Raw genomic sequence first — 26,963 nt, forward strand, 5'->3', positions numbered from 1 at the left:
ATTGCCCCAATACAAAAGACAAATTCTCTCTCAATAAAGTTGAGAAAACTGCAGCTAAGAAATTGCACTTGCTCTGCAGCCTGCTGGCACGTGACCCCCATTAATTTCGGATGCCAGGGAATTGCTGGCTGGCTCTGTCCATGCACAGGGCACAGCTTTCACCAACAGCTTTCTACCTGCTTCGCAAGGGATGTGCTGAGTATATAGAAAGTATATAGAGTATATAAATTATTTACAAGATAGAAACCTCTGCGATTGTCTCCCTCTTGTAGGTCACGAATTCACCAAAATCTAATTTAAAGAGATTTTAAGAAGGAAACTAACTGACACAATATTTAAAAAAGCAATGACAGTTAGACAAAAAAACCAAAATTCTTAGAAACTGTTTAGATGTAGGTGATTCCATTAGGCAAAAGGATGGACCAGGTAACTTCTCACCACATCTTTCAACCCCATCTCTTGCACTTTCAAAAATATTTATGAAGTTTTAAAAAAGCAAAAAGCAAGAGTTAATGGAAGGAGCAAAACACCACCTCAGCATCCTCTGAAAACGTAGCTGTTCGGGTCCTGACAAGCAGGTTCTCACCAGCCTCAATGCGGCAGTTTAAGACATTATTGCTGCAGTTCTTTATTTCACTGTGCTCTCAGAAATCACAGCTCCTCACACCGGGGTTAACAGAAGGGAATGTGCGCGTGCTCGCCGACGGCCGCGGCTCACAGCCTCGCATATCCATACAGCCCACCAGCGACAGTCAGCTCACACCAGCATGCCACGCAACAAGCGCAATTAACTGATGTACCGATGGGTTCCTCCGGCCACGCCGTTCCAGGGGCAGCAGCACCCCACAGCAGCCAGGCAGGAACACGGTAACGCGCTGCGGGAAGGTTCTCCAGAGGACATCGGTCAGAGCCTTTGTAACGAGAACGCTGCACGTTTCAGCTGCTCGTAGAGTTAGAAAAACCTTATTCTGGTGGAAAGGATAGAGCTAAAGAAAATAAAATACTTAAGTCCAACAGAATTTTCCTTAAAATAAAGCCACACAATATAAAAAATATTAGACAATACATAAACCTACAAAATGAGAAAAACTGACATAATGGGAAACTAAACCCTGAAGCTTTCTAAAAGAATTATTAATTTTAATTTTGTCTCCCATGCCACAAAAAAATTACCCTATACACTAATGTAAGCAATGGATAAGCATTAACTTTTTAAATGCTTTAAATAAAAAAACTGAAAGAACCATTTTCCAAGCTGGAACAATTCTGCATGACTGGATCCTTCCCCTCTTTCACAGAGTTCTGGATTTTCAAAATACCAAGCCTAGTCAGACCAAAACAAATTCTAAAAATGTCAAAGCAGTACACGAAGCTTTTCACTCTGCAAAACGTTTATATGCCATCTATACAGCAGTTATCTGTATGTGAATCCCCTGTCACTTCCAACATCAAAAAATAATCGCTTATTAAGTGGAAGGGTAGCGAGCAAACCACAGCTCCAGCCCCACGTCAACACAGGGAGAAACACACCCGGCCCCAACGCGCAGACCGCTCAGCGGGAGCCTGCACTGACCGGGCCCGGACGAGCCCCGCTGCCACCAGCCCATCTCTCAAGCCGCAGGCTTTCCACACTCCTCCCTTGAAGCCATAAAACTGAGAGCATTATTTCCCAGACTGCTTCAGCGCCCGTCCTGGGTGGTGAGCACGCTCCGTGAAGCGGCCCTGCCTGTTGACACTCCAGTACTTCACGTATCCAGCTCCCTGTAACTGTTCATGCTTCCTAGTAACAGCTTGCGGTGCACTTGTATCCAGCGAAGTTCACACAAAACTTAAAACCCAGCAATACTAACCAGCTGACGCTTGCCTGATAAGCTGATGTTTACTGGTAACACTGCAGTAGACCACTGGTAAGTCCCTGGTTTAGAAGTACTGACTTACTCTGTGCTTTCCTAACTATCTCCAAGGTGATTGCCAAATCTGAAACCTAAAAACACGTGGGTGTTCTGCTGTTGTTTTCTGGGTTGTTTGTGGGGCTTTTTGTTTGTTTGGGTTTTTTGGTTTTTTTTGTTCAAATAACAGAGCTAGTTTCTATTTTTGTCTAAGTCCGTATCAGCTTATTGATCCAAGGGTGGTCACCAGTAAAACCAAAGCAGAATCATGGCAACTGTTTGTTATTTCAAGAGTTCTGATGGTTTAAAAAGAGCATAAAAGGTTTCTAAAAACAATTTCAAAAGCCTAAGTGTATTTGCTAGGTTGTGAAGACCACCCAATTTAAGCACATCAAAAGTATCATCTAACAGACCACGCAGACAAGAGCTAAGGGTCCTAGAAGAGCAAGCCGCTTAAAACAACAAAAAAAACACACCAAACAAAAATACCCCAACAACAACAACAACAAAAAAACCAACTCTGAAAACATGTTAGCTACACATCTGGTTTTTGGTTCTCTGTCCACAGAGTCAGTCTGCACATCTGAGATCAGCCGTGCTGTGTTCACCCTGCAGCAATAAGCCACTGCCCACCGATAAGAAGATAAGGATTACTCTGCTGCTACAAATGCTCCGAGGTGTGTTTGTGTGTGCCGTTGGTTTTGAGCAAGAATTTAAACATAAGATTTTGAGCTAAATAAGACTGCGTGTGCAAGCTCTTCACTGAAATCCAAGTCCACCTATGATCTTGCTATTTTTATTTCTTCTTCACCCATATTTCCATCGCTGTCCTAATCAGAGTTCCTATGTAAGGCTGAGGAACCACCAGACAATGTGCCACTCAAAAACATGCAGATACAAAAATGTCTTTCACTTGAGCTACCACTAAAGCATTGCACCGACCTGATTTTCATCCCTGCTCACAAAGTCCTTCACTCAAGTGCACCAGTCCTTCTGCCTCTGAATGGCTGGCATCAAAATGGTTGTCAGATAAAGCCTGGGCGAGTGCAAGCCAGCAGGCGCTAACGTGACAGCAGGACCAACCGTGAGGATGCAGTTCTAGCGCTACTCACAGGGTACTAATCCTTCAGGAATTTCCCACAATTCCTCCCCTCGTGCAAAAGGAAAGACGAGGTTTTTGTCTTGTGCGCTGCAAAGGCATAGCCACAAAGCTTATCTTGCCGCAGTGCAGGGCAGGACAGGATGTGCTCCCAGGCATCTCAGTCTCGAACTCGAGTGAGGGTACAGCCTGTGGGGACACGGAAACCTGAAGTTTATTTACAGGACGGCTGCTCATATTTAAGATTGGGACATTCGAGAGAATTATCCTGAGTAGCGATGATCTTCGTTACGCCCAACAAATCTGCGTCCCAAGGAGTTTATCACCTAAATCAGAATATTTTCAATACCACTTTTGAGCGCGTGCATTTTGAATAGACTAGAATGAAAGCACTCTTTTTTTTTTTTTTTAATCAAATGGGTTAATTTACCCTCACCCGAACATTTGCTTTCCTACAGAGTTATTAAACTAACGTTCAGGTGAGTGCACAGTGAACAAAAGGCTGCTCCACTTTCACTTATCTAAATTCTACCGGGTCAATAAACACCCAAGCAGCGGATACAGTCTTTACAACTCACCATTAAAGAGGCCAGTCTGACTGAAAACCAATGAAGATGGCAAGAGCCAGATGGATAGACTGTACCACAACCAAACTACACCACAGCACTTGGTATCCACAGCTCCAAGCGACTGATGGCTTGCTTTCGGTTTCTTTGAACTCAGCTGCTATCCACATTTGTAGATAATGCATTAAAGACAGAGATACGTACACGCAAAAATAACCATGCCGTCTAGAGCTAAAAAACGGTGCAAAGCCAACACTTCGCTGAGGTTTGACAGAGTGTACCCAAACCAAACCCGCTTCCCAGTACAAGCGATCAACTAACCCCGGCACAGCATCGCGCCAGAAGCGGATCAAAGCCACGCCAGCCCGCGGGTGCCCCCGAAACGAGCACACCTCACCCCTTTGTTCTGAGGAATACACTGACTTCATCCTGCTAAGGGAGCTGTGGGATCGCAAGGAACAGCCACACGCAAGCCAGCCACCCAGAGAAACACAACAGAAGTTGTTGAGTACTTCATTATTCACCTGAATTCTACAAAGGGAATACCAGATCCCCAGACGAGAAACATGCCACTCATAATCAAATAGTAAAGTGTGGGACGTACCACAACGACTTGCTCTCCAGGAGTATCTAGCTGCACACTACAACTGCTACCAAGGACACAATCAAAGGGGGTTTTCAGGCTCTTATTCCACTAGCGAACAGTGCCAAAAGGTGTGAGACAGCATAACCAATTCTGCTTTTTTCAGATTTTCTTTTGCTGCGCATCTAGAACAAATTTAAAAGCCTCCTGACAAGATCTAGAACGGCAGTTCCAAGTACTTAACAATCTCATGCAAATAATACTAAGAGTTTAGAAATAGACACTGATACGGAAATTGGAACGTTTCCCAACAAACGCAACCAAAACTTCCCAAGACAGAGATCCCCAACACCAGATTGCCTGTCCCCAGGGAACAGCAAAGTATGCAGATAATTAAGCTTACTTGAGCTTACAACTTGTAACCTTCATGTCATTTTAGGGAAACAAACTATTTCAGGAAAAAACAAAAAAAGGAAGAAAATATTTACATTTTGACAACATACAACTTGTTCACATGAACGATCACCAAATAAGTTCCCATATGTTATCAGGAGGAGCTTACAGTATGATGTGACCTGGTGTATGAATCCAAGCCCTTCAAAGTATGGCTCACGTCCCGCTGCCAGCACTCTGCAGCCCCCAAACCCATCCTTCCCTTGTGGTAATTCAGCTTCTCTGCAACTGTTTTTACTGAAGTATTTTTAGCATCCGTCTGAAAATACACATTTTGCCCTCTGGAAGGAAGCTAATTGCACCATCACCTTTGTTCCACAGTGTCCCATCTTCCTCCTCTATCCTTTTCAGCGACCAGGTCCCTGATCTTCCTTCTTCTCCTCCCATTTCTTGAACTCTTTCTTCCACTGTTTCTCGGCTAATCCTTGAGACCTTTGTTTCCACGATCACGCTTAGCCATGTTATCACCTCTCTCCTGCTATATCCAGCATACCTAGAATCTCTCTACCTCATCTCTTGGGCATCTGGGTTTTCCCCCCTCTCGCTTTTGACCCATTCCACCTCGAAGGGCAGGTCCCGTACCCTCTGTTAGCACTACAGCAGCAATCCTAGCAGACTCCTTCATGCCACTTTCTCCTGTAAAGGTGTCAAACTTTAGCTGTAGACTCCACCAGAAATAAAGTAACCTGTGAGGCCGTGACTTGCCAGCTCCCTGATGATCACAACAGGATCTTCCCAATGGACATAAAACCTAGACACCCTCATTCCAGCACAGACTCAGTATTCTGAACAGCCTGAAGGAAGGGGACACGAAGTACTCTTATTGCTGCAGCAGGCATGCGGGTTTTATGGATCCATGCCTGCACATTTCTTGTGACTCTTTTTATTCCATGTATCATAGTGTGAACACAGGGGAGGAGTCCATCACCAACTTTATGAAAATACAAACTAAAAGAATACAGACCACACTCTGAACCTGCCCTTCTTATTATGGGTGGGGGGCATCAACACAAGCCAGAGATACGGGTAATTCACACAACATTTTCTCTGTATGTGACAACACCCTAAAATGATAAGGGCAGGCAGTTCAGCACACATGTTTTGCTCACAATGAACAGTCCCAAACTTTTTCTGTTTAAGGAGGACAGGGAACACCTGACCTATTTCCACCCATTACATGTCCATCACCAGCCGATCCTCACAGACACTGCTCGCTCAATCCACCTCAATCCTCGCTACGGCAAGAGAGCCGAATATCATCGCCACAAATTCCAACCCAAACAGCTTATCACAGGCCACGTTCACCCAGCACGAGCTCCAGGAGGTCATATACCCATGGGACACGCGGTGAAATGGTATTTTTTTGCGTGGGGAGAACACATTCAAGCAGCAGGCCTTCACAGAGGCACCGTCTCCAGCGATGGAGGCAACACACACCAACTGCCTTTCCTTCGGAGGAATGACCCTGAGCAGCGTGAGAAGAGGTGGGCACAGGACAAGAGCTTCTGGTGATTTTCGTGTACCGTTTCCTACAGGGGATATTTCTCACACACCTGCACAAAACACTCCTGTAGCTTGCCTGGGGACAACCTCTCAAAGCCGCCTGCCCTGCCGAGGGACCCCGCTGGAGCCAGCCCCGGCAGCGCACGGGGTGTCGGTCTGGGGAGCAGCAGCACCCACCTCCCCGCACAGCAGAGCCCCCCAGAACTCCTCAGGGGGTGGAGGACCGGGGTGACGGCCCCGGGCAGCACGACACGAGGAGCTCGACACCCCGAAGCCCCCCCACCACGAGTGACACTTCCACGCGTGGGCCGGCGGGCGGGGGAAGAGGCCACGGCGTGAGGACGCACACGGGGGCCCGGGGCAGCAGGGCGAAGCGGTGACAGGCGGGGCCGCAGCCGCGATGGCGGCCGAGCCGCCACGGGAGGGTCCCCCCCTCACACCCCCGGGGGAGGCCGAGGTCGCCGGTCCCCGCCGCCCCGGTGCATCACGGTCGGCGCCACCTGGGGGGCGGGGAGGGGGGGAAATCGCTGATGCCCCGCCCCCTTTCCCGCCACCCTCCCCCCCCCCCCGCAGGCGGGACCCGCCGGCCCGCGCCGGTTGGGGCCGGTTCCAGCCGGTGCCGGGCGGGCGGCGGGTCTCCGTGCGCGCGTGCTGCACGCTGCCCGCTGACGTCAGGCGCGTGTTAGCGCGCGGGCGGGCGGGCGGCAGAGAGCTCTCGCTACGTACGTGTAGTGCTGCGGCTTCTCGGGCTGCGCCTGCAGCGCGCTGGCGGCGCTCGCCGGCCCGGCCGCGGCGGAGCCGCTCGCCACCGGGCCCTTGGACATGCCTCCCGCCTTCCGCTCCCGCCGCCGCCGAGGAGACCTTTATTATTCACTCTGCGCGGTCCGCACGGAGGGCGCCGCGCGCAGGCGCCACCGCCGCCATTGCCGCCCCGGTGCGCGGGACGGAGTGGGATTTGTAGTCCCGCCGCACGCCAGCGCCTCGCCAAGCCGGGACGCGGCGGGCGGTGGCTTCCGGCTGGCGGGACTACAACTCCCAGGTGCTCCCCGCGGCAGCGCGGCCTGCGCTTCCTGTCGCGCGGGGGGCGACGGGACTTGTAGTCTGAGAGAGAAGGGGCGCCGCACCAGGGCGCCCCCCGGCGGCGGGGCGGAATCGCGCCAGCTGCGAGGCTCCGTCACCGCGGCCGGCCGTAAGGACGGGCCCGAGGCTGGGGAGGGCACCGAGCCCCGGGGCTGGCGCGGCCCATGCAGCCCAGCCCCTCCCGGCAGGCAGGGGAAGGCTGGGCCAGGAGGCCTGCGAGAGGATGGGGAGTTATTTGTGGCAGGTGGCCTCACTTCCTTCCTCCCTCCCCCCTCCGCCTCGGGGACTGGACGTGGACGCGGGAGCACAGCGTCCTGGCCAAGGGGTTATTTTAGTGCTGGCATCTCTCATCGCTTCACAGCCCTCCCCACCCACGGGACAGCGCTGTGCAGGAAGTGCCTGGGAATAGCACTGCAGTCCCCAGGAGGAGGAGGAGGAGGAAGGCCCAGCAAGCTGTGTGGAGAACCTGCCTCTGAGTAGGTGACGCCAAAGGCCCCTGGATGCTGAGAGAACCCCCCCCAAGAAGGAGCCATGTCCAAGGAAGCGGCTGAATTCCCATGCAAAGAGCTTCCCCCATAAATTAACTTCTCTCCCGGGGGAGGAAACGGCACGAGCGGCCTTTTGATAGGACTTTGATCCCCTGGGCTCCACACAGAACCGCTTCCCTCGCGGAGATCCTCCAGCTGTGTGGTAAAGGGCAGCAAGGATTTATGAGGCAAACACCTTTTTTTAACTCTGCCAGCACACACGGGGTGAACGACATTAATAATAAACTTTGGGGCCTGGTCTGCGGGCTGCCTGCACAGCTGTTTCGGGGACGGAAGTAACTTAAAATTCTCGTTTACACCCATTCAGCATCTGCTGCGGGCAGACTGTACTGGGGTAACTGAATAGCCTACTCCCCTGCATGCGCAGGAATCAGCCACAGGATATCACCACCTCCTTGTTCACCTAACCCCCACGGGAGGCTGGCGCACTGCAATTACGCAGCTCTTGGTCAGGTAGGACAACTTTTCATAACTCAACACGTGGGGAAGTATTTCAGTGAATATCTTCGTCTGCGCACCTACAGCCCCAACATACAACCAGCATCGCCAGTGAGCCTGCGGAAAAAACCCTCCCATTAGCGGCGAATCACAGTGAAAACGCCATCAACCTGCACTCCATGCACAGGGATTTGGAAACCACGGACTCAGATCCTTGTTCACTGACGTTTAATTGACAGCCTGGTACCGACACCGTGTTCCTCTTCACAGTCGGCACAACTCGGCGCACGCTCTGCCAAGCGACACAGAAATGTCTAGGACACGCCGGTTACCTGCGCCCAGGGTACCTCTGCCTCCGCCTTTGCACAGGCCCTCGTCACCGACTGCTCGTTTGCGGTCTCCAGCTTTGGCACGTACGCCTTTCCCTCAGCCTGCTTCATCCAAGAGGATGCGCGGCTTTTCTTCAGTGTTGAAGAGAACAAAAAATCAAAAGTATCTTTAAAATGAGGAGCATAAGCAGCCATCGCTACAAAAACACAGAGAAGGAAATACCGAAGGAGCCTCTCAGATCCCCGTGACAAATGTTTTGCCCTGGTGTCCTGGCGTTGGCAACAGCGTAGCACGCTCTTAAAAACATCCAATTTAACGTATACACTGTTACCATCAGAGCAGGTTTCTATATTTCTTCTTCCTAAGCACAAGTGACTCAGATGAAAGGAAAGTTCTTTACTTTGGATGTTCCAAAACACGTACAATGGAAATGATTGTTTACCTACACCTCCCAAGTCACTCTACTGACACGCAGCTTTTTGTCTCTGAAAAATAATTAACATTTTCCTCTACAAGAGAGAAAATTAACCTGAAAATGAGGACCAGAGGCAGAGGAGATGCGCAGGAGATGACGTCCCTCCAGCAGCCCTGGCCCAGACACACGTGACAGTCCTGTCGCACCATGTTGGCGCGTTTGCTCACCTTACCCGAGCAGGTGGAGAAGCAGGAGACACGCTCGCTACGTGCCGAGCCCCTCCACCGCGGCAAATCCTCGCTCTGCCCGCTGCGCCAGGCGTCCGCCCGAAAGCCTTTCGCATGCAGGGAGACCGCAAAACCTCATGCAACGTCTGCGTGATGACAGCTGCGCTCGGGTTTGCGGAGCTCACAGATACCTTTCGGAGCGGCGGTTAAGCAGGCGCCTGTTTGCCCTCACTCGATATTCTGTGCGCTAACTGCGGGGCATTTGGGACCTGTTCTTCCTGCTCGAGGTACCCTTCCCACGGGGCAGGGACCCGCCTCCGCTCCCAGCAGCCGCCGCAAATACAGTGAAGCTGTCACACATAGCGAGGTCTCACTCCTAGGGCAGCAATTGCCCCCCAGGTCTTTTTATCTTCCTAGATGCTACCAACAGGGAACACGGATTCTGGCTTTCGACTTGCAAGAAAACTCTGCAATTTGCAGTAGCGCCAGAGTTTGAAGGCGGCCTGCAAAGTCAGGGGGATTCGGGGCACGGAGGGGCGCAGCCCAGACCCCTGCACGTTCCCAGACTGGTGCACGGCCGGCGGTGGCTTTCCCAGGGCCGAGGGTCAGACTCTTCCCGACTTTTCTTGGGGCTGCCCGGTCCAAACCCACGTCCCGCGAGGAGCCTTCGCGGGCCACTGCAGGGCCAGACCCGGGCAGGGAATGCCGGATTGCGAGGGGCAGCCTGCCCCGCTGACACCCGCCAGCCTGGAGCCGAGGGAGCGCGGGCCCCGAGCGAGCCACCGTCGCACCGCAGGCTCCCGCCCCTTCCCCGAGCGCTGCGGCTCCCCGCGGCCTGCGCGTTGCGGCTCCCGGGGGAGGCGGCGGGGAGGACAGGGACCCGCCGCCCCCTCCCTCCCGCCCCGGGCGGCCCCGCGGCCTGGCCCGGCCCTCGCCGCTCGCAGCCCCCCCGCCGGGCGCCTCCGCACCACACGCCAGGAAAGGGGGGGCGAGGGGGCCGCCGGGGCCGGGCGGGGGGTGTCCGGGGGAGCCCGCGGCCCCGCCGCGCCCCGCCGCCGCTCGCCCCGCTCCTATTGACTTCCCATTGTGGAGCTTTGCAACAAAGGGTAGGATCCAAACCGTGCCCCGTTTCATCCAATCAGAGTGCAGAGCGCCCGCCGGCCGTCCATTGGCCCCTTCTCGGCTCACAGTACCCAATCGGACGCCTACTTTAACAACCAATCAGCGCCCGGGCATGCGCCCAATCAGAGCCGAGAAACTGGAGCACGGCCTTTGTGTGTCGTGACGCCACGGCGCCGGCGGAGGTCCCGACCAATGGCATGGCGCGCTGCTTCCAGGCATTGTGAGGTCACCGCGCCATGTGCCGCCCCCGGCATAAAAGCCGTGTCCCGGCGGCAGGGAGGGCGCAGTGAGGCGGTGTTTGGCTGTGGACAGGGTTGTGGTGGGGGCAGCGCAGGCTTCGGTGCGCAGCGCTACCGGTACCGGCGCTTCCTTTTCCTCCGAGTGGTGAGTGGCGGGCGCGGCCTGGGGCGGGCGGCGATGCTGCTGCGCGGCCTGGGGCGGCCTCGGTTACTGCTGGAGCCTGGCGGGCAGGCCGGACCTTGCCTACGTGCCCTGAGTCACGGCCTGTTCCCATCCCCCCCTCCTTTCTCCGGGGTGGCCCGGGAGGAAGAGGGAGGCGGCGTGACTCAGTCTGCTTCCCCCGGGGAGGGGAGCGGCCGGGCCCCCGACGCGAAGCGGGGGTGGAGGGGAAACCGTGACTCCTCCTTTCCTCTTCCCGGGGGAGGCTGCTGGCCGCCTGCCCGCCGCGGGGGTTGAGGCGGGGGGTGGAACTCGCTGACATCTGGGGTTTGAGCAGAGGGCAGGGGAAAGGGGAGGACGACAACACCGTGTCGCCGGGCCTGGTGGATCGTGCCGCCCGCGGGGATGGGGAGAGCTGGGCCCCGTGTCACGCGTGCCTGTTCCTGTAGGTAAGTGAAGAAAAATGGCCCGTACCAAGCAGACCGCCCGCAAGTCCACCGGGGGGAAGGCTCCGCGCAAGCAGCTGGCCACTAAGGCGGCCCGGAAAAGCGCCCCCTCTACCGGCGGCGTCAAGAAGCCTCACCGCTACAGGTAAGGCCGCCGGGACGGCACGGCCCGGCCCTGCCGCTGCCCCTGCCCCGCCTCACCCGCTCCCTGCTTCCTCCTCCAACCAGGCCGGGCACCGTCGCCCTCCGTGAGATCCGTCGCTATCAGAAGTCCACGGAGCTGCTGATTCGCAAACTGCCTTTCCAGCGGCTGGTCAGAGAAATCGCCCAAGATTTCAAAACAGACCTGAGGTTCCAGAGTGCAGCCATCGGTGCGCTGCAGGTATTGCTAGTGGCCTGCCAGGCCTTGGTGCTCGTGGTGCTGAGTGTGCTCTGCTGAGGGTTTCTAACGGCATTTATTCTTGGGCTCTTGAAACAGGAGGCCAGCGAGGCATATCTGGTGGGTCTGTTTGAAGATACGAACCTGTGCGCCATCCATGCCAAGAGAGTCACCATCATGCCCAAAGATATCCAGTTGGCTCGCAGGATACGGGGAGAGAGGGCTTAAGTGAAGGCTGTTTTTATGGTGTTTTGTAGTAAATTCTGTAAAATACTTTGGTTTTAATTTGTGACTTTTTTTGTAAGAAATTGTTTATAATATGTTGCATTTGTACTTAAGTCATTCCATCTTTCACTCAGGATGAATGCTAAAAGTGACTGTTCACATAAACCTCAGTGATGTGAGCCTTGTTGCTCAGCAGTGACAAGTTGCTAATATGCAGAAGGGATGGGTGATCTTTCTTGCTTCTCATGCATGTTTCTGTATGTTAATGACTTGTTGGGTAGCTAAACTTGTAAGGTACTAGAATTGATATAAATGTGTACAGGGTCCTTTTGCAATAAAACTGGTTATGACTTGATCCAAGTGTTTAACAATTGGGGCTGTTAGTCTGACCATACATCACTGTGATCAAATGTGGACTTTTTCAGAGGGTGAAACTACAAGTCTTAACCACAGTGTAACTTACAGTTTCCTAAAAACGTAAACCTGGCAGCTATAGAATACACTATGTGCATTTATAATAGCTATTTTATATATTGTAGTGTCAACATTTTTAAATTAAATGTTTTACATTCACATGTGAGGAGTCTCTGTCATTTGGTTTGTTTGGGCTTGAAGAAGCTTCCTCCTCCTGGCCCCAGTAGGTTGGCAGTAGATGCCTGTAAGCCTGGACTGCTGGTGTGGCAACTTAAATTTAGTCTGTCAACAGAATGGAGAACTTGCCCTGGCTCCTCTCAGGCTGTTGGAGGCTTTCTGCAGCTTGAGTCATTGCTCTTGGCCAGTGAGAGCTGAGCCCAGGAGGGAAAGAGCCTGCCTGACTGGCCTGGGCTGGGCGGTAGCTGCGTGCTTTCTGTGGGGGCTTTTTTAATAAACTTTACTGATTCACAGGGTCAGCTGTTCAGGCACAGCTCTAGAACTAAGTTGCTCTTTTTTTTTTTTTTTTTTTTCCCCCTCATCCTTTCCAGTAGATGCAGGGGAGGTTTATTTTGGTGTTGTGACCGGTCTGCCTGAAGCGAAATCACCAGCTTGTTCCCTGAGCGCTGTCTGTGCTGAGGTGCGGGTGTGTGCGGCTGCAGCCCGGCAGTGTCCGTGGGATCTGGCTGTGTGACCGAGTCCTGGTTCGTAACAGCAGCAGTGCTAGGGGACAAGCTAATTACACAGCCTGGGAGCGTACGGGCTACTGAGCAAACGGGAATGGGCGCTCAGTAAGATTCTCCTTTCTCATCTAAGCTTTTTTGGTGAAACAGGATTATACTCAAACCTTCACTTCAGAGCGGCTCTTTGGGATCCCTGCTAAGACAGCTCTGGTTTCCTCAGCGGCGCCTCTGGGAGCAGTCCTACCTGCTTAGGTTGTGGTGGAGGGAAGCTGCTCAGACTACAGCTGAAACAGGTCATTAACATTAAAGTAGAATTGCAAGGCCGGCTCCCAGTGAACAGGCTGCGCTAGTAAGGCGAGAGCTGGCACGGGGAAGTGGTTTAGCTAGCTCATCTTGATTCATTTCAGCAAAATTAAAAGTGCTGTGGCAGAAGTGGCGTTTCAGGAGGAAGAGTGGCGATGGTTTAGACCGGAGAGCAGGTGGTAAGCCAGCACCGGTGCTCTGCACGATTGTTTGAAGGCCAGACACGTTTACGGCCTTTCCTTACACAGTGACGGCCCGAAAGGGATTTGAGAACCACCCTGACTCCTGCTCCGGGGAGTCGGGTCTGCAGCATTCGGGGTGCTGCTGCATGGCCGCGTCGCAGGCGAAGGCCGGGGCTGGAGCCGGGGCTCTCCCTTATCAGACAAACCACTCTGAAACCCTGCAGCTGGAGGAACAGGCGCCCCGCACGGCGTGCTCTTGCACAACTTCCTGAACGCCCTTCTCTACGCCGCTCCAAGTGTGCTTGGAACAAACCCAGCCCCCGGTGAATACCATCGTCGTATCCGCCACACAGCTGCTAAAATCATGTTCTAAAATGATCCAAGATCAGGTTTGAAACAAGTATTATCCTCGCTGCCAAACCTGTAGGGAAAAAGATTTCCTTGCACCTAAATTGTAAATTTATTTGCTTTAAAGGCCTGGATCAAAGTTAAGCAAGGACTCAAACTTTAGCAGGCGCTAAATGATCTCGGGTGGCTCACCTGGGCAGGTCTCTCCTTGGGGGCACGGCCTGCTGAGGGGACGCCTGGCAGGGATGGCCGCACAAGAAAGCTAAGGGTCCTTGGTGGCCCAGGAGCCATGTAATTTGGGAAGCACCATGCAGCTTGCGTTTAGGCTGCTTAAAAAAATAAGACTTCCCAGCAATGGGATTTATGAACACTTGATTTGGTGCTAAACAGCAGTAGCAGGCTGGGCTCCTGCAGGAAAAGCATGTTTTAAAATAACAACCCTCGAAAACAATGTTTCCTCCAAGTTCTTAGTGGAAACATGGAACCATCTGGCTATGCCTAGAAGCTGTTTCTTAAAATAAAATCATTGTCTAGCAGTTCTTAAAAAAACCAAAATACACAACACAAAACCCAAACCCACCAGAAAACTGTATCAAAGTATCTATTCATCTTTGTAACCTCAGCAAAGAGAAATTAAGTTAGATCTTGCACGTGGTGGATGAGAACGGCAGTTCTTGGTATTCCACAATCTCTCTGCGGTGATCTCTGAAGACATAAACTGTTCCCTTACCGATTCTCCTGATGATTTCCTCACGTTCTTGCTCAGAATTCGATGCAAACACCAGGCAGTTGAACGTGCTCCTGTCAGGGCTCTCCGGGGAAGCGCTAAAAATGGAAACACGTACATTAGCTGGCAGAGAGAGCGGCTCTGAAAGCCCAGCCCCGGCTTGTAACCACACCAGAGACCCCACGGCTGGGCTGCCTGTCGCTTGTTTATTTTCTAAGACCTGCATCCCTCTACATCCCCCTCCCAGAGCCCATGGGCAGCACTTTTGCCATGCAGCAGGCAAAGAAATTGCTGCTGTCCACCCGGCAAGGGTGGAGGAGATCATGGGGTAGGGGCAGCAGCACAGGAGCTGTGTGCAGGGGAGGGAGATGGCGTTGAGGGCTGTGGTCGGTCCCTGCCGTCCCCATTCCTGGTCTAAACTGGCCCCACAACCCCTCCAGGTGGGCTCCCCGTGCCGTGAGATCAGCAGCCTCGGGGGTCGCTTGGACCGTGGCTGTCACTCGCTTACCCTGGAAGATGTCTCCTCTACGAGCACTTCTGCTTCCTTCACATCAGATAAAATCTCCTGAGTGGGGGATGGAGGAGGGAGAAGCCCCGATCACCGCAGCGTCTGAGCTCTATTTTTAATAAGATGCTTACGAGAGAGATTATTCATAAGCAGAGGTGACAAAGCACAGCCGAGCACAGCTTTTTCAAGGAGTTTGCTCTGTGCTGCCCTTTTTGCCCCCGCTCTTGCACTTGAATCTTTTCATGAACAATCCCCCAAAGATTTGAGCAACCTGAGCCCTACAGCACCCCTGGAATCAGGCTTGGCCTCCCCACAGTTTTCCAAGTGCTTTCCTGCAGGTGTTTGTGTTTTGTTTTGGTTTTTTTTTCCCAAGGCACTTTCCTATCCTGGCTGCAGAGATGCTTCTAACCAGGAAAAAAACTCCGCAGGGACTGTGGGGGGGCGTCAAATACTCAGCCAGGCCAAGCGAACCTGGAGACAGCGAGGAAAAAATATCCCCAGGCAGAGACTGTATTGCCCTGCAGACTTCTCACCAAGCCCTTCCCGAAACATCGCTCGCCTGCGCTGCCGAGTGCCCCTGCAGCACAGCGGGGGTGGCCCGTTCCAGCACCTCTTTGCCGTCGTGCTGAAACGGAGCAGGAACGAGGGAATAACCCGCTGGCACGTGAAAAGACACCCAGAAGAGATAAGCGACCGCCAGGTCTGCCCCATCGCCTCACCTTCCACACGTCGGCCGGCACCAGTGCTGCAGGGTGTAGAGCAGCCCGAGAAGAAGAGGGCCCCGGGGCACTGGAGCAAGGCCCCTGCGTGCCCTCCAGCTGCTCTTTGCACGGGAAGATGCTCAGAGCCCCCAGGCCACAGGGGCAGCTTTGGCCCCGCTGCTTTGAGCGGAGACCGGAGATAGCGTGGGTACGGGGCTGTCCCCCTGTCGGGACCCCCAGCCCAGCCCGGGGGCTCCCCGCAGTGCTGGCCCTTCCTGCCCCCCTGCACCCTTCACAGATCCCCCTCGCTCCTGTGCTTGAGGCTGTGCTGGAGCTGGGAGAGGGGCTCCTTCTCGTCCAGGACCTTCAGGTAGGGCAGCAGCAGTTCGTAGACCCCTCATCGCACCGCCGCTGCTGCAGCCGGCGGAAGATGAGCGGTTGTCCCGTCAGCTTCTGCAGCATGGCCCTGTGCTGCAGGGAGGGTGGGGGAAGCAAAGGGGAGGCTGGGGAGAGGAGAGGGGGACACGCCAGCCTTCTGTGCCCACCCACCTGCCAGCTGTAGGCATTTCTCAGTGAGCAAGCCGTTGACCTCCTTGAGGGTGTCACTGGCCAGCGCCACCTTGTCCACCTCCGCCTGGCTCTCGGGGAGCACCCTGGTGACACTCAGCTGTCCACGTGCTGGGGGGCGCAGCCAAGCCCTGGCTCAGCCCCGGGTCAAGCTCGGCTCCCCCAGCCCTTTTGTGCCATCAGCGATGTTTCACCAATTCCCGGAGGCAGGGAAAAGCCACACCACGGGCAGCAGATTCTGGTGACAAAAGCACGGGAGGCAGCCCCGATGCTCTCAGCAGGGTATTTATCTCCCCTTTTTTTGGGGAGTTTTGAGTGCCGTGGTGTCCAGATCCGGCTGGAGAGCGGAGAGGAGAGGAGGATCCAGGGCTCCTCTCTCAGCACGGGACCATCTCGTAAATGACACACACCTGGAAGACAGTGGCCAGTGACAGTGGCCCTGGCAATTGCCCCAGGGGGCCCAAGGAGCGTGACCAGGAGGAGGGGGAGGATGGGCACCCCTTGCCCTCTATAATTTCTGGCGCTGATGCCAAACCAGGGCTTCGGGAGCCCCGGGAGAGGCCGCTCCCCAGTGCCCCAGGCTGTGCTGGGACCATCGGTGGCTGCTTGTCCCTGTCCTCTGCTGAGGTCCGGCTGTGCCCAGACCCTGCAGGAACAACCCTGCCAGATGGATGGGATGGCAAAGCAGCATGTGAACCCTTAACTCAGCGATGAGCCCTCCTCCCTTGCCCCACACCTCCCCACGCAGGCGGAGGAGTGCTGCTGCCCTGCCCGAAGCCGCTGCCATTTGCAGCAGCACTTACTGTCACATCGCATTAGCCAGGGACCCGAAATGCGGGCAGTTCAGCCGGGAGCACTTGCTGTCAGAAACACCAGAAAGCCAGCGGGATCCCGGCCTCCGCAGCAGTGCCGCACCTCGGTGCGGCAGCCCCTAAAGATGCCTCAAGCTTTTGGGGAGATTCTTTTGGGTTAAAAAGGCAGCAGAGGGATGCTCTTCTTTTTTAAGACACCAAGGCATCCCTGCTGTTCTCGATAAATGCACCGATATTTCACCAAGCAAAACCAAGAACAAAATCAAATGACATGTAATCTGGGTCAGCCCAGGGAAATTGGGATTTTTGGGCAAGAAATCAGGGAAGGGAACATGGAAAAACGTCATTTCTGTCAGCAATTTAGGCGTGGGTACTACCCTTACTCGGTTTTACTCCCAGGAATGCTGGGATGTCCTGGTGACAGCGCAGGCTGGATCCAGCCTCGGTGGCAGAGGCAGGTCTGCTCGTGCCTGTGAACCTGAGCCAATTCCGGCCGGGCGGAGAGCTGTGTGGAAATCCCTCCCCACCAAATCATTCCTTATTTTCCTCATTTGACTCCTCAGCGAGGGCCAGGTGGTGGGAGGACGGCTCTGGGGAGAGATGAGCTCTTACTGGCAGCAGCCAGCTTTCATCCAAGAAGCTGCAATTCTGCAAACAAAGGAGCATCAGCACCACCGGTCCCAGTGAGGAAGGGGCTGGGGCCCCACGCCAGCAGCCATGCGCCAGCCATCGCCCCACCAATTCATCACCCTACCTGCAGGTCCAGGGAGGAATCCATCTCTGTCACCACCAGCAGCAGTGAGAGGAAAGGCTCTGCAGAACAGTGATGGAGGAGCAGTGTCACCGCCAGGTTCCCAGCAGCCGCAGCCTCGTGGGGACATGGCTGATATTGGAATAAAGACATTTTCGGCGTAACTCATCAGCCTTGGGGAGCGAGGCCCTGAGAGCATTCCAGCACTGTGGCACCTGGTCTGCTGCTGCTGGCTCATCCCAAGGTCCCGCCGATAGCACGGGAAGAGAAGCCCTGCAGCTCAACGCCTGGTTTCCCCAAATTCAGACCAAGGCTCGCAGCAAACACTTCTGACGAGCAACTTTCTCTCCATTTCTCCCCCTAAATGCCAAGCCAAACTGCCCGGGCTCTCCTGCACGAACATCACAGTTACGCTGACGGAGATCTGCAATCTGCTCACGCACCAGCAGCGCGGGTGGATTTATAAGCCATCTAGGGTACGGGTTTAACACGGGGCTATTTATCATTGTCAAAAGATTATGGTCCTGGGGGGCCCTGGCCCCGCAGCGCGGCTGCAGAAGGAGCGGTGCCTCCCGCCAAGGCATCGCAGGGCTTTACCGCCCTGAACCCCTCGTGCGGGATCCGTGCCCGGGCCCCACGGCTGCGAGCTCCCATCGGAGCCGGGCGCTGCGTCTGCTTACACCGGCATCCTTGGTACAAAGAAACGACATAGAAAACTCTTCAGAAGCAATTTTCCTATTCCGTGAATCTTAGCCCAATCTCAGACGGGTTCAAACAGTGTTTAGATGTTTACACCTCTTTTCCTGTCACTGCAGCAGCATATTTTGATTTTACCACTAAATTTGGCTTAGGAAAAAAAACCGCAGCAGCCTGTTCCCCGTCCTCGCTGCGTAGGGCCCGTGGAGCCGCCGTGGGGCAGGTCACATCCCCCTCGGAGGGGCCACCGCCTTCCCCCGGAGCTCTTGGGGTCCGAACGTGGAACTCGCCGCGACACAGAGCCGAGCGGCGGGGCAACGCGGGCCCCGGCCGGCCCCCGCCTACAGAGCCGCACACGCGCGAACGGCGCTGCCCGGGCCGCAGCGGCGCCGCGGGTTCGAGCCCGGCCGCGGGCGGAACGAGGCGGAGCGGGGCCGGGCCCGGGGCAGCCATGGCGGAGGCGGCGGCGGATGGCGGGTGGGCCCCGCTGCTGGCGGCCGCCCGCCGGGCTCACGGAGCAGCCTTCGGGGGGGAGGCGGTGCTGGCGGCCTGGGCCCCCGGCCGGGTCAACCTCATCGGCGAGCACACCGACTACAACGGCGGCTTCGTGCTGCCCATGGTAAGGGCCGTGCGCCGCCGCCCCGGTCCCGTGGTCCCTCGGTGTCGGCCCTCCGGGTCCGCCCTGCAGCCCCCCGGGGCGTCCGGCCGCCATCTTCCCCCCCACCGCCCCTGGCTGTGTCCCTCCCGGGCTCCCCCCCGCCACGGGCGGAGCTCGGAGCGGCCCGCAGCGTGGGGGCAGCACCGCGGCGCCCGGCTCCTAACTCCCCCCCGGGGGTGCTATTCCCCCTCCCCGAGGGGCTGAAGCCGCTGTTCTGCAACCCCGTCAAACAATTTTCCGTTCCTGGAGAGCGGCGTTCTGGGGGCAGCGATGGTTCGGGGCAGCCGGGCCTTCCCGCACGCCTTCGGCTGGGCAGAAAAGCCCCCGCCCAGGCGCAGGTCGGGCCTGTTTTGAGGCCGAGGAGCGTGGCCGCGGGTCAGCGGAATTCCCCTGCACGCACAGAAGCTTCCCAGAGCACCTCGTGGCCTCGCTGCAGGTTTCTGCTCCCCGGAAACATTTCAGCTTCACCCGTTGCGGTGCTGCGCCTGGCCCCGTTCGGCATTAAATGGCCAGAAGGCTCAGCGCTGCGAGGAGGCCGGCGGCTCCGCGGGGGCAGAGTGAAGGGGAGCGCGTCGGGCGCTGCCCCGCGGGTGGGGATGCTCCTGGGGACACCGCGGGGTCTGAGCTCACCTTCCCCCCTCTGCCCCAGGCCCTGCAGCTGGGGACGGTGCTGGTGGGATCCCCCAAGCAGGACGGGACCATCTCCATCCTCACCACCTCGGTGGAGGCGGACGAGCCCCACAGGGTGCAGTTCCCGGCTCCCCGCCACGGCAGCCCTCTGAGCCCGGGGCAGCCTCGCTGGGCCAACTATGTCAAGGGCGTCATCCAGCACTACCAGGGTAGGTCCCCGGCTGCTGGGTGGGTTAGAGACCCTTCCACATGGCACTGGTGCTTGAGGCCCTGTTTTTGGTGTGCTGCAGGGGCTCTTCCAGTGCCAGTGCAATCCTGCAGCTGCTACTGGGGCCTGGCTCCAGCAGAGACGCTTTCAGCTCCCCAGCCTCCTGTGTTTGGGGCAGGGAGGATGCCCAGGTCACACTCTGCCATGGGTCACCCTACATTTTAAAATGGGATCTTGGATGGAAACTCCTCTCAGTTCCCTGTGAGCTGTGGGGCAGGGCAGCCCCCAGCTCGCGGCCCCTCTCCTCCTGTCTCCCGTCTCTTCCCACAGGTGGTCCTGTGCCAGGCTTCAGTGCTGTGATAGCCAGTGACATCCCCGTGGGCGGGGGCCTCTCCAGCTCCGCCGCTCTGGAGGTGGCTACTTACACCTTCCTCCAGCAACTCTGCCCCGGTAAGGCAGCAGCCGGTCCTGGCCCCTGGTGCCTCAGTTCCTGAGGTACCCTTAGCAAGATCCCGCAGCTCTTGGGGAAACGCCGCTGTGGGGTGGGTCGCAGCTGGAGCTGGCACCACTGTGGCTGCAGGGCTCCTCCGGTTCACCCAGCCTGATCTGCCCACACCTCTGAAGCCCATGGACCACCCCTGGGGCTGGCCAGTGGGGTGAGAGGATGTTCCCTTGGGAGTACCTTCTCCTCACCCTTGTGTCTCCAAAAACGGAGGGATCTGAGACACCAGTGTCAAATTATCACATCCAGCTGGCCCCACACTAGCACAGATGCCGTGCACTTGTGCAGGACCCAACACCCGCAGCTGATGCTTTAGCAAAACCCCATTCCGTGGGAAAGAAAACCTTTACCTTCTCGTTTGCTCCCCCTGCTCCAGGGCAAGGGGCAAAGGTCCCAGAGCTGATAACCTGCACCTCTGCTCTGGCACAGATGATGGTGATTTGGTAGCCAAGGCGCTGGTGTGCCAGAAAGCGGAGCACACATTTGCCAGCATGCCCTGTGGGATCATGGACCAGTTCATATCCGTGATGGGCAAGGAAGGCCACGCACTGCTCATTGACTGCAGGTCAGGGGTGAGCGCTGAGCTCGCGGTGCTGTGCCCACCTCCTCAGGCAGTGGGGATGAGCAAATTAAATAGACGAGTTAACCCTTGAACCCAGCACAAAATCTCGTCGCGGGGCTGGGGCTCCCTGTGTTTTCATTCCGGTGTCTTGATTCCTCCTCCTGCATCCTTTCTGCTGCTTGCCTGGGCTGTCTTTCCTGCAAAGTCATTAGGGGCTGTTATGGGACTAATAATTGGGAGGGCGTGTAATGCTGGAGCGGAATCCTAAACCACTTAGACTTTGCCTCTGTGGAGGCAGGAGCTGCCTGTGACATGGCCTCTCCTGGATGGCCGAGGGCTGGAGCAGGCAGGGGGAACGGGCGTACGGCCTGTGCTGAGCTCTTGCTGCAGGTCCCTGGAGACTGTCCTTGTCCCGCTGACTGACGCCAGCTTGGCCATCCTCATCACCAACTCCAACGTGCGGCACACGCTGACGGGCAGCGAGTACCCCACGCGCCGGCGGCAGTGCGAGGAGGCGGTGGCAGCGCTCGGCAAGACCAGCCTGCGAGATGCCACCATGGCTGAGCTGGAAGGTGGGGATGGTCCTTCCATCGGTCTGGCTGCTCCGTGGGGCAGCAGGCGCTTGGTGCGCCGGAGCACAGGCTGAGACTGCGGGTGGATGGGTGGATGCATGCACCAGGACAGGAGCGTGCTGTGAGTGGAGAAGTGAGGTTGTAGGACGTGGCCGTGCTTGCCCCTGGCAGCATCCCCCAGAGCCAAGCAGCTTTGCCACAAGGATGTGCCTGACTCCACAGCTTCCAGGAGCCAACTGGGCGAGGAGGTGTTCCGGCGGGCCAGGCATGTCATCAGTGAGATAGCACGGACAGCCCAGGCAGCGCAAGCACTGCAGGACAGGGACTACAAGACATTTGGGAGGCTGATGGTGGAGAGTCACAACTCCCTCAGGTGAGGATATACCGGCACTGGGCAGGGCAGGCTGTGCTGGGGCCACTGGCAGCGAGGCCTCATGGGGTTCCCTGGCCTGTGGGTGCAGCACCGGGGTCAGCCAGAGCCATGTCCTGCCCGGTGTCTCTTACGGCTCAGCCTGCTGGGGACTTTTAGGGAAAGCCCCACAGGATTCTGTGCGGGAGGGTGCTGGGATGAGGCAGTCAGTCACGTACATCACAGAGGCATGATGCTTACAGCAGTGCCCAGTGGGTCCCCGCTGCTCGCAGCCTCACTCATGTATGCGTGCGCTTACAGGCAGAGAGCTGGGCCGGGATCTGCGGCATCCGGCATTGCTGCAGTTTGCTATGGCAGTGGCTGCACCAAGACGCGTTTCAGCCATTTGCAGTGCAGGGCTGTGGCCGAGGTGCAGGACAGGGCTGACCAGGGGTCTCCTCTCCCAGGGATGACTATGAAGTGAGCTGCCGGGAGCTGGACGAGCTGGTGGCTGCAGCCCTGGAGGTCGATGGAGTTTACGGCAGCAGGATGACCGGGGGAGGCTTTGGAGGCTGCACGGTGACATTGCTGGAGGCCAGGGCTGCAGAGAGGACACAGCACCACATCCAGGTATGTGGCAGAAAAGTGCTGGGAGGTTGACTTAAAGATCCCAAAGGACACACTGAGGGGCATGACCTGGGGATGCTGTTGAAGCTGGGCTCCTGAGGCACGTGGGGTTGGTGCTGTGCGGGGATAGCCCCACGTCTGTGGATGCTACTGAGCTCTTGCAGGCAGTGCAGCACTGCGCCGGCTTCAGCAACTGCCCAAGGACCTTACTGCATTGGGGAAGTGAGTGAAAAACGTGCCAGGTGAGCTTCAGGAAGGCTAAATCTATCTAGGGAAAAGTAATCCAAGTCGAGCTTAGGCAATACTGAGCTTAACACCAGCAGTTATAGCCCAGAAAAGATCTCAGTGCTGTCATCAGTGTTCTCTAATTCAGCAGCTCAGCGTGCACTGGTAGCTGAAAACACCAGCCTAATGAGGGTGTCAGGAAAGGGGGGGCTGTGAATGAGGCAGAGCCTCTTTTTGCTGCTGTATGAGATCATGGTGCACCCCATAAATAGCAGGGGGCGATAAGGAAGGGGCAGAGGAAGGTGTCTGAAATGAGGAGAGAGGGGAAGGACTGTGCCTCTGCTGTCTGATGAGAAGCCAGGACAGCACCAAGAAACCATCTGGAGCGGCAGCTAAGCCAGACACGAGGCTGGGCTGACCTGGCAGGGCCTTCCTCTGCTCTAGCGAGTCCTGCCTGCACCAGCCCCTAGCCCAGCCTCCTGCTTGCTCTTACTGCTCCTCTTGTCTCCTAGGAGAAATACAGCGGCACAGCCACCTTCTACCTCACCAAACCCTCCGGAGGGGCAAAGGTGCTGCCCCTGTAGAGGAGCGACCACGCTGCCTGAGCGGAGATTGCCTCCCTCTGAGAGGCCGCTGCTTTCCTCGCTTCCCAAGGGACTCAGTTTGTCTGTCTGCATCATTTGCCCAATAAATGCAAAATGTTTGCACAGTTGTTCTGTGTGCACCTGAGCTCTGACACCAGTCACTGGGGACCTTTCCTCAGCGGAGACTGGTTTAACTCCAGTTCGCACTGGTGTCACGAGCCATAACCAGGTCCGGTAGTGCCTCTGGAGCTGCAGTCGCAGGAGGGGATGGCGGTGGAGGAGCAGCCAGCACTGACACTTGGCAGAAGCCCCTGCTTGGGTATCTGCTTCTGACACGTGTCCTTCATCTGCTGCTGCAGATAGGGGATGGCTTTTTTTCTTGGGGGTGGGGTAGGGGGGAAGGGAAGAGGCAGACTGTAGAGAAAACCTTTATTGAGTGCAAGAGGAAGCCACCTGATCGGAGACCCGCTGTCAGAGCGGGCTGCTGGAGCAACCTTGGAATGGCTGAAACACCACCAGCCCTAACGAGCAGATGAAAATGAAGAAGTGACGCCATTCTAGTGTGAGACATGGGATTGGTGCGCAGCTGCCTTGCGCGCAGGGACGACGTGACACCCTGGAAAGCAGCAGCTGACAGACCGTGCTCTTCTCTCAGATATCAACATACTCTTTGATTAAAATGCTTGGAAGCGGGTCTCCCTTTTGAGGCTGTATTTAGCGTTTTACCCTGGACCACAAAACACAGGGAGAAGGTCCCAGAGTCCTTGTGCAGGAGACGGCACACACACACACGTGAGATGGGAGCTGGAATGCAGGCAGGCCAATGGCACTAGTACTTGCTCAGGGAAAAGAAGTGCTTCTTGAAGGCACAGTAAAACCGCAGGGTTGGTGAAGTATCTCTTGACCCAAGTTCAAAACTGACCTAGCTTCAGCTGCAGTCCTGGAGATCCCTGTGGACTTTGCTCACCCACATGCATCTTTGGCGCAAATGCGTACAACCCTCCCACTGAAATGAACAGCCTGGAGAGGAGAGGAAGCTCTTGGTGATGTCAGTGCTGGAAAGTCTTCTGAGTCAAAAAAAAAACCAAAACAAACACACACCCAAAAAAACCTCAACCCTAAAAGCCACCCAGTAAACCAGCCCACAAAAAAGCCAAGGTCCAGCGTCAGATCAGCTCAGGCAGGCGATGCTGCCAGGGCGACCAGGCAGCTGCTGTTTTGGTTGGAAGCTGTAGCCCGGAATGGTGGCAGCTGCTCCTTCGGGCAGGATCCTCATCTGCTCCTGTGCAGCTGGAACACGCCAGGGAAAGGCGCTGTTCACAAGACATGGAGCCACCTTGTTCTTGTTGGCAGAGGGCAGCGAGACGCCAGGCAGCGTGCCCAGCGCCAGGAGAGAAGGCCCAGCAAGGTCCCAGCTCTGCCCTGCACCCAGCGCTGTGTGAAGACAGCTAAAGCCGAGGGCTCAGGATGATAAGAGCCTGCTGCTCCTAGGCTTGCTCTTTCCTTGTGTTTGCTGAGGGATCACTGACCCCTTTATAGACTCTGCTGTTGGGCAAAAGGGCTTTTAAAAGATACCCCATAACTTCTTCTGCCCAGAAGTCTCATGCTCTCCACATCAGCTGTGTAAGAAATCCCAGGCACTGGTCCCATCTGCAGGCACCGCTTGCCTGGGCCGTGCCCATCCCTCGCCTGCAGGCAGCTCGCAGCCCCTCTGCGTGCATGTGCCACGGCTGTAGAGCGTGTGGCCGGTGGATGCTGTGCAGGGAGCGGGTCTGGCCACTTGCAGCCACCTGCTGGAGTCTCCACTGCTGTAGGATATAAGGGCCAAGGAGAGCCCACCAGCTCAGCAGGCTTTCCACAGGGTTTAGTGGCCCTTGGCTCAAGCCCTTAACTGATTTCTTCCAGTTGTTCACGTTTCTCAGCAGCCACAGCCCCAGTGTAGCCTGCACATTCAGCATAGATCTCATCCACCTCCTTTTTTTTTTTTATAAAATAATAAAATCCATATGTATTTTTTTATATATATACTACCAAAACTGTACAATATTGTATGCAAAAAAAAAAAAAAAAGTGTTAGAGGCCATCATGAATAACGCTATACAAATGGAAGGCTGTACTTTGCTATCGTGGTACCAAATGGTAGCAGCGAAGGGTAGACACAAATAGGTGCAGTAAAAAAAAGCATCGCTTATCCCAAACCCCTACCTTGCAGCTCTCATGTAAAAAAAAAACCAAAAAGCCACCCCCCAAGCAGAACAAAATAACCATCTCCAGTGGAACAGGCAAGTTGCTGGAGAGCCTGGAGCAAAGCCGGAAACAGTGACCCTCTGTAAATCAGGATGTCGCCAGCTCTCAAAACTGAGGCCCTGAGAATAAATCGTTCTGTTCCGTTTATCTGGGGATGGCGGAGCTGTCGAGCCACCAGCTTTTCAGCAGGTGGGTTTGGATGGATGGGCACTGAAGAATGGTACTGGGGTCAGCAGAGGTTGTTCATGGAAGACGTCCCTGTGGACTCTGCAGAACTGAGTCTCTCAGAGCAAGACAGGGTGAGCAAGCCCTGAAGGATGAGCACACACCTGATGACCCAGCTGTGCCAGAGCTTTGAGTGCACTGGGCTCCGGAGGAGAGGTGCAGAGCTTGAAGTGCTGTGCAGGGTCTCTGCCCACAGGCGGAGCTGCCCAGGCACCACGGCAGCGTCTGGATGAAGCGCCCGTGGATCGTTCCACAAAGCCCTGCTACCTGTGCGGCAGTGTCCTGCCAGCGGGCGGCCAGCCCTGGCTCAGGCCTCGTAGAACTGCCTCTCCATCTGTTTGGTGAGGGTCCCGCTGGACATCACGGTCCGGCTCACAAACTCTTTGGTGACCTGTTTGGTGAGGGTGCTGCTGGCGCTCTCCACTCGCTGGGTCGTCATCAGCATGCCGTCTGCAATGAGAAGCTCAGTGGTCAGGATGCTGCGCTACGTACAGGGTCACAGGGAACAGGACCTGCCCTGCCCCATGAGTCCTGGCAGTTAAACACTGCTTTCAGTGATGACAAACCTCTGCAGATTGAGTGGTTCAGTACCTTGCTATGGCAGTCAATAAGAAGGATTTCCGAACAGCTCCCATACTCTTCATCTTGCAGCATGAACCCGTGAGTCCTTGAACTCACGGGGGACAACATGGGACAACTACACTGATGTAATTAAAGACAGTTATCACACTTCTTTCTTTTTCCTGCCCTGAAGAGGTCTAACCTTGCAGGAAGAGTTAGGATTTGGTCCCTAGCCCTACTCCTGGGGGCTCTGAAAACTCAGCATTCCCTCCGTGACTGGGCAGCACGTGGGGAAACCCCTGCCACTGCCTCTAGAGCAGAGCAGGGACACTGCGCAGGAAAGGGTCTGGGCCTCTTCATCCACCCCACCTGATGGGCCCTCCCCCCCTGCCTTTGACACTTGAGGAAAGGCACCCTCAGGCCTTTGGACGAGTAGAACTGTCCTTTGCTGGCCAGGGGTCTCAGAGCAGACGCTGAGCCCCTACCTGTGAAGTGGGGATCCAGAGAAGAATGGCTGATGCTGGTTTTGGTGGTGTATTCGGTGGGGAAGTTGTACACTTCTTCTCTCTTGTACTGCTGTCCTCCAAACTGGGAGAAAGTGCCTGAAGAGAAGGAAAAGTGA

The 26,963-nt window shown here is 55.8% G+C and overlaps 4 protein-coding genes and 2 long non-coding RNA genes across 14 annotated transcripts in view; 2 read left to right on the forward strand and 4 right to left on the reverse strand.

The window, feature by feature from the left end:
* UNK (unk zinc finger) overlaps positions 1–7,073 on the reverse strand; it is a 41,984-nt gene extending 34,911 nt beyond the window's left edge. For all 5 annotated transcript variants that reach the window (XM_086762066.1, XM_086762063.1, XM_086762065.1 and 2 more), the window contains exon 1: positions 6,820–7,073. In XM_086762066.1, the coding sequence (XP_086618192.1) occupies positions 6,820–6,917 (98 nt within the window). In that variant the 5' untranslated portion in view covers positions 6,918–7,073. The remainder of the gene's footprint in view (positions 1–6,819) is intronic.
* Positions 7,074–10,482: 3,409 nt separating this feature from the next.
* On the forward strand, positions 10,483–12,277 carry H3-3B (H3.3 histone B). Its single transcript, XM_086762498.1, has 4 exons — positions 10,483–10,637; positions 11,102–11,243; positions 11,327–11,480; positions 11,577–12,277. Exons 2-4 carry the CDS (start codon positions 11,116–11,118, stop codon positions 11,703–11,705), a joined length of 411 nt encoding a protein of 136 aa, XP_086618624.1. The 5' UTR covers positions 10,483–10,637; positions 11,102–11,115; the 3' UTR covers positions 11,706–12,277.
* A 1,936-nt stretch (positions 12,278–14,213) lies between these two features.
* Positions 14,214–15,275, reverse strand: LOC147598526 (uncharacterized). Its single transcript, XR_015260563.1, has 2 exons — positions 14,865–15,275; positions 14,214–14,454 (listed from the first exon to the last, which is right to left on the reverse strand). It is a non-coding gene; the product is annotated as an uncharacterized LOC147598526 (long non-coding RNA).
* A 1,946-nt stretch (positions 15,276–17,221) lies between these two features.
* LOC147598527 (uncharacterized) lies at positions 17,222–19,788 on the reverse strand. Its single transcript, XR_015260562.1, has 3 exons — positions 19,680–19,788; positions 17,699–17,757; positions 17,222–17,592 (listed from the first exon to the last, which is right to left on the reverse strand). It is a non-coding gene; the product is annotated as an uncharacterized LOC147598527 (long non-coding RNA).
* GALK1 (galactokinase 1) lies at positions 18,689–23,435 on the forward strand. Its single transcript, XM_086762413.1, has 8 exons — positions 18,689–19,010; positions 19,699–19,888; positions 20,218–20,337; positions 20,819–20,954; positions 21,342–21,523; positions 21,746–21,896; positions 22,340–22,502; positions 23,237–23,435. The coding sequence occupies exons 1-8, from the start codon at positions 18,843–18,845 to the stop codon at positions 23,306–23,308; spliced, it is 1,182 nt and encodes a 393-aa protein (XP_086618539.1). The 5' UTR covers positions 18,689–18,842; the 3' UTR covers positions 23,309–23,435.
* Positions 23,436–23,723: 288 nt separating this feature from the next.
* The window catches only part of ITGB4 (integrin subunit beta 4), a 29,838-nt gene continuing 26,598 nt past the window's right edge, over positions 23,724–26,963 (reverse strand). For all 5 annotated transcript variants that reach the window (XM_086762083.1, XM_086762082.1, XM_086762081.1 and 2 more), the window contains 2 exons: positions 26,827–26,943; positions 23,724–26,230 (listed from right to left, as the gene is read on the reverse strand). In XM_086762083.1, coding sequence (XP_086618209.1) covers positions 26,088–26,230; positions 26,827–26,943 — 260 coding nt within the window. In that variant the 3' untranslated portion in view covers positions 23,724–26,087. The remainder of the gene's footprint in view (positions 26,231–26,826; positions 26,944–26,963) is intronic.

Source organism: Chlamydotis macqueenii, chromosome 18, assembly GCF_036417535.1.
Source record: "Chlamydotis macqueenii isolate bChlMac1 chromosome 18, bChlMac1.mat, whole genome shotgun sequence".
NCBI lineage: Eukaryota > Metazoa > Chordata > Aves > Otidiformes > Otididae > Chlamydotis > Chlamydotis macqueenii.

Coding starts and splice junctions, on each gene's coding strand:
- H3-3B (XM_086762498.1), top strand. CDS start 11,116: ATGGCCCGTACCAAGCAGACCGCCCGCAAGTCCACCGGGGGGAAGGCT. Junction 11,244..11,326: donor AAGAAGCCTCACCGCTACAG/GTAAGGCCGCCG, acceptor TCCTCCAACCAG/GCCGGGCACCGTCGCCCTCC. Junction 11,481..11,576: donor CAGCCATCGGTGCGCTGCAG/GTATTGCTAGTG, acceptor CTCTTGAAACAG/GAGGCCAGCGAGGCATATCT.
- GALK1 (XM_086762413.1), top strand. CDS start 18,843: ATGGCGGAGGCGGCGGCGGATGGCGGGTGGGCCCCGCTGCTGGCGGCC. Junction 21,524..21,745: donor CACCATGGCTGAGCTGGAAG/GTGGGGATGGTC, acceptor CTGACTCCACAG/CTTCCAGGAGCCAACTGGGC. Junction 22,503..23,236: donor GGACACAGCACCACATCCAG/GTATGTGGCAGA, acceptor CTTGTCTCCTAG/GAGAAATACAGCGGCACAGC.